Source organism: Plecotus auritus, assembly GCF_963455305.1.
Source record: "Plecotus auritus genome assembly, chromosome: 5".
NCBI lineage: Eukaryota > Metazoa > Chordata > Mammalia > Chiroptera > Vespertilionidae > Plecotus > Plecotus auritus.
In genome coordinates this window covers 49,492,373-49,498,372 of record NC_137776.1, presented here as the reverse complement: position 1 = coordinate 49,498,372, position 6,000 = coordinate 49,492,373, and the positions used below count along the sequence as shown (strand labels likewise).

The window sequence follows — 6,000 nt, the reverse complement described above, 5'->3', positions numbered from 1 at the left end:
ATAACATATAATGTCTGGCTTGGTTAGGGTTGCCCGGAAAACAAAGCTCAAGGCAAAGGTTTACATACTAGTGATTTATTCAGGAGTACAGATCAGTGTGAGGGAGCTGGATTTAAAAAGAGAAAAACTTAATGCAAAATAATGAAGCCTTTCTTTTATTTCCCACAGATTTGGCCCTACATTTTGTATTCCAGAAATCCCTAGGTATGTACTAATAATAATAATTTGAGAAGTCTGGCTTGGGATTTGGGGACAAGTGAATTGTTACCTATGAAAAGTTTAAGTGTGTCCTCTCTCAAACATAAAAAAACCGTATGAGCTGATTTTTCTCCATACAATTAGAATGAAATTTATGTAAGTACATAAAGGGCTAACTTGTAGGAAAATCAGTCTACAGAGGGTAACTTAGGAAAGGTAAAACTTCACAGAGAAAACATTTTAACTTATAAGTGTTAATAAACATAAGGGAATTTATAAGGTAAGAATTATTTGGAGAAAAATCAAAGGTTAATTTATAAATGTTTTTATTGAAATAATATTTTATTAGAAATGCAATATCTTCTTCTGGCTTATATACACTCTATAAAGGTGATTTTCATAATATGGATGAACTGAAATCTGGCAGGCAGTTTGGTTCACATCTTGTTTTGTTGAAGTGGGGGAAACAAAAGCTGGTGTAAACATGAGCCAAGATGAATTTAATAATTTTTAGGGTCAGCTCAGTAGGAAAGGTGAATCCTTAATCTGCTATTGATTGTATTTGGATCTAGATCTGGCGACCAAGTGTGTGTGTGTGTGTGTGTGTGTGTTTCATTTTTAATCCTCACCGGAGGATATTTTTCCATTGAATTTTAGAGAGAGTGGAAGAGAGAGGGAAAGACAGAGAGAAACATCAATGTGAGAGAAACACATTGATTGGTTGCCTCCTACGCAAGCCCGGACCAAAGCCTGGGCCAGGGAGGAACCTCCAGCTGAGGTATGTGCCCTTGAAGTACGTGCCCTTGACCAGAATCGAACCTGGGACCCTTCAGTCTGCAGGCTAACGCTCTATCCACTAAGCCAAACGGGCTAGGGCTAGAGACCAGGTTTTATAAAACCAAATAGTAACAGAGTTAGTTGCTTATTTAATCCATCACTTTTCTAACATGCAAAATTATTCCCAAAGTAAAAGGGGACAAAGGGTTAATTTCTGTATACTTTTTTTAAAATCTAGTTTCATCATCCAGAAAATGAGGTTTTTCAGTTAGGATGGAAACAATCTACCAAATACAAAAACAATATACGTACTTAATACTCTACTGACAAACTGAGTTCTGTATTCTATTTTATTTAGATTCTAAATTTTTACAAGTGTTCAAAGACTTATGAAGTAAATATTCTGATTTTTGCAGGAATTATCTAGATAAGACAGATGCTGTAAAGGTAAGAGTACACAAACTTTTTAAGGACACTTTAGTTCTATTTCACCATCAACTTACATAGTTTTTTAATAATTGATAGGATAAAGTTACCTTTTAGGATAAAATTACCTTTTAGCATAGGTAACAGAAATTTTTATATAAGACTATGAATAAATTATTTCAAATACCTCAAATGAAAATAATAATAATGCTAGTTTTTATTTCTGCTTCTATTTTAGGCACCAAAATATAGACAGAATGGCAAGTTGCTGGTGTTTGAGCCAAAGGGTAAATGATTTATTACTTAAAAAGAATATGTTTAAATACCATTTTGTCTTAAATATTAAGAAGATAGTTTACTGGAATGGTTGAGTGTGATTGAAAGACTTAGCAATTAATCCTTTGTTATATTGTCTATCATTCAAAAAATGCTTAAATATTTGCCAGTCAGGAATTGAAAGAAATGAGCAAGTATCAAAGGGAAATAGAAATTTCTGTTAGGAACATCACTATTGGTAAAATACTAAGGGTGTTTTTTTCTTCTCTTTCAGAAAAAGTGATGATTGAACCAAATGAAACAATGTCAGAGTAAGAAAATGTCTCTGGTTGTGCCACTTGGGGGCAGGGCTGGCCACATGCCTTTTGAGCAATCAGAATTAGATAATACAATCACTTGTCACCCAATTAAATTTGAAAGGCCAGAAGTACATGGATTAGCACTTTGGCTTTTGCGTCAGTCAAAGCAATTGTTACTAGATAAAAGAACATTTAAAATGAAACATGAATTTTCATAAAATTGTAGAGATATAGATAATATTCACTTCTTTTAAATGCTTAAATACCAAGTATTCTGTACTTTACTTATGTAATTCTCATTGCTCATTTCTTTTTTTTCTAGAGTGAGTGGAAGGGAGGGGGAGAGACAGAGAGAGAAAGACACATCAATTGATTGCCTCCCCCGTGCACTCCAACCAGGGCAGGGACCAGGACAGGCATGGAGTCTGCAACTGAGGTATGTACTCTTGACCTTGACTGGAATCGAACCCATGACAACTTCAGTCTGCAGGCCAGTGCTCTATCCACTGAGCCAGACCAGCTAGGGCCTCATTGCTCATTTCTATTTCCCTTTGATACTTGCTTATTTCTTTCAGAATATCTCTTTAAATGAATATTTATAAACAGATTTTTTATTTACTATGAGATGATTCATTACTAGTAAATAAGGAAAATACATTATCACCACAAGTAGATGAAGAGATTAGTGGTAAAAAGAGTCATAGTTCAGTTTAAACTTAGTAGCTAAAGATTAAGTAGCCAATACTGCTCATTTATCAAAGCCCTTCCTGATCTGATCATCTGTTAACACCTGAAAAAAATATTCTATCATTTAGTCCATGAAAAATTACATTTTGAAAGCTGATCATACAACACATTCATAGAGATCAATTATTGACAGGTTTGTAAACACCATTCTGGTGGGATTCTATTCAAATTAATATTATTTTTGCTTATTGTGAATATTTTGGCTGGGGAAAATTTCATGTAATGCAATATATATTTTAACTTCATACTGTCAAACCTAAAAATTAAAATTAGATTCTGCCTTGGCTTTGTTGTAAATTATATATTAAATACATATTCTTATATTAAAGGGAGAGTAATGTATAGCAGATCAATGATGAGAATCTATATACTTCAGATTAAATATTATAGACAACCAGAAAAAATAAATGCTCTGTTAAATATATATATTTATATCCTCCTAGAGGCCTGGTGCATGAATTTGTTCATGGGTGAGGTCCAGCTGGCCTGCCCCTGATTGGGATGGGGGGCACCAATCAGGGGCAAGGCCAGCTGGGGGAGGAGGGCCATAGGAGTTTGGCTGGCCAGCCCTGCCCCCAATTGGGATAGGGGGCCTGATCGGGGGCCGGGCCAGCCGGGGCGGTGGGGGGGTGGAGGAGCTTCGGGAGGTTGGCTGTCCAGCCCCACCCCTGATCGGGGTTGGGGGGGCAGATCAGAGACTGGACCAGCTGGGGGAGGGAGGGGCCGAGGGAGGTTGGGAGGTGCCAATCAGGGCCTCAATCGGGCTGGTTGGCCGCTGCAGTGCACATCGACCGGTCACTCCATCATTCTGTTCGCTTGACTTTTATATATATACTAGAGGTCCAGTGCACGAAATTCGTGCATGGCGGGGTGGGGTATCTCTAGCCCAGCCTGCACCCTCTCCAATCTGGGACCCCTCGAGGGATGTCCGACTGACCGTTTAGGCCCGATCCCGGTGGATGTCCGAGCAGTCTGACATCCCTCTCACAATCCAGGACTGCTGGCTCCCAACTGCTCACCTGCCTGCCTACCTGATTGCCCCTAACCACTTCTGCCTGCCAGCCTGATCATCCCCTAACCACTCCCCTGCCAGCCTGATTGATGCCTAACTGCTCCCCTGCCAGCCTGTTTGCCCCTAACTGCCTTCCCCTGCAGGACTGGTCACCCCTAACTGCCCTCCCCTGCAGGCCTGGTCACCCCTAAGTGCCCTCCCCTGCAGGCCTGGTACCCCTCAACTGCTCTCCCCTGCAGGCCTGGGTCCCCCCCCAACTGCCCTTCCCTGCAGACCCAGTCACCCCCAACTTCCCTCCTCTGCCGGCCGGGTCATCCCTAACTGCCCTCCCCAGCAGGCTTGATTGCCCCCAACTGCCCTCCCTTGCAGGCCAGGTCCCTCCCAACTTCCCTCCCCTGTTGGCCTGATCACCCACAACTGCCCTTCCTTGCAGGCCTGGTTCCTCCCAACTGCCCTCCCCTGCTGGCCATCTTGTGGTGGCCATCTTGTGTCCACATGGGGACAGGATCTTTGACCACATGGAGTCAGCCATCTTGTGTGTTGGAGTGATGGTCAATCTGCATATTACTCTCTTATTAGATAGGATAGAGGCCTGGTACATGAGTGGGGGCCAGCTGGTTTGCCCTGAAGGGTGTCCCGGATCAGGGTGGGGTTTCCCTTGGGGTGTGGGGCGGCCTGGGCGAGGGGCCTGTGGTGGTTTGCAGGCCAGCCACGCCCCCTGGCGACCCAAGTGGAGACCCTGGGATCTGGGATTTATTTATCTTCTACAATTGAAATTTGTAGCCTGGAGCAGAGCCAAGCCTTCTGCTTGCTCTGTGGCAGCAGCCATTTCTGTTGGGATTTATGTATCTTCTAAAATTGAAACTTTGTAGCCTTAAGTGGAGGCCAAAGCAGGCCAGGGCTGCAGAAGCTTGGCTTCCTCCATCGCCACGGGCAACCCTAGCCTCCTGCTCTCTCCAGTTCCATGGCTGCTGCCATTTCTGTTGGGATTTATTTATCTTCTATAATTGAAACTTTGTAGCATTGAGTGGAGGCCTGGGCCAGCAAGGGCAGGTGGAAAGCTTGGCTTCCTCCATTGCAGGGGAAACCCAAGCCTCCCTCCTGCTCTCTGTGGCTGCAGCTATCTTGGTTGGGTTTATTTGCATATTCCCTCCTGATTGGCTGGTGGGCGTGGCTTTGTGGGCGTGGCTGGTGGGTGTAGCTGAGGTATGGTCAATTTGCATATTACTCTTTTATTAGATAGGATAGATTACATCGTTGAAAACATTTAAATTAAAAAATCTAATGTGAGCCCTAACCGGTTTGGCTCAGTGGATAGAGCGTCGGCCTGCGGACTGCAAGGTCCCAGGTTCGATTCCGGTCAAGAGCATGTACCTTGGTTGCGGGCACATCCCCAGTAGGAGGTGTGCAGGAGGCAGCTGATCGATGTTTCTCTCTCATCGATGTTTCTAACTCTCTGTCCCTCTTCCTTCCTCTCTGTAAAAAATCAATAAAAATATATTTAAAAAAAAATTTTAAAAATCTAATGTGAGTGTCCCCCCCACGTCCCACGTGGTTCGGGGTTCAGGTTCAGGGTTCGGATTCTGGAGGAGGCTACACACAAATGAAAGAGACTACACAAGAAAATATAAATTTGGGAATTGGGGGCCAGGAGGGAGCCCAGCTCAAGAGGAAGGACTCCACTTTGCTCTGGCCTTGCTATCCCTTTTATTCAGGTTTTGGGATACACCCATAGCCCTTAGGCAGGCAATTCCAATAATAGCCAATCAGCAAGGATTTACATAAAACTAAAAGGTGGAAGTTGCTTCAGCTACCATTGTCTCAACCAAACAGTGGGTGCAGAGCTCTGACCTTTCAGAGCTCAAGGTCTCCAGCCTTCTGGGTTCCTTGTCAACACCGCTCTGCTAGTGAAGACAATGGGCGGCTTCCAATATCTCCCCCGTTTCTTTTCTTTAGTAAATCTTGCATGGTGAATGCCGCCTGAAGGGTTTGAGTCCTCTTAAGTCTCTTCATTCTGCATCTGTAGACTAGAAATAAACATATGAGAACAAAAATGAGATAAGCAATTGTGGTTATGCTGAGAGGCAAATGCAGGGACATCCAGTAGAAGGGATTAAATTCTTTCAAGTCCTTTTTAAATTGCTGCCAGACATTCAAAGAATTAGTTTGTAAGTTTGCTTGGGATAATTGTAATTCTAAAATATCAAGAGTTGTGTTACCTTTGTCTCCAAGCACCAAGAAGATGATTTTTTTATTGATCTTAGT

At 42.7% G+C, this 6,000-nt stretch overlaps 1 protein-coding gene across 1 annotated transcript in view; it reads left to right on the top strand.

The window, feature by feature from the left end:
- The first annotated feature begins 1,401 nt into the window (after positions 1-1,401).
- ERICH2 (glutamate rich 2) overlaps positions 1,402-6,000 on the top strand; it is a 28,577-nt gene continuing 23,978 nt past the window's right edge. The window contains exons 1-4 of the mRNA XM_080668807.1: positions 1,402-1,422; positions 1,640-1,688; positions 1,952-1,988; positions 2,299-2,412. Coding sequence (XP_080524933.1) covers positions 1,960-1,988; positions 2,299-2,412 — 143 coding nt within the window. The 5' untranslated portion in view covers positions 1,402-1,422; positions 1,640-1,688; positions 1,952-1,959. The remainder of the gene's footprint in view (positions 1,423-1,639; positions 1,689-1,951; positions 1,989-2,298; positions 2,413-6,000) is intronic.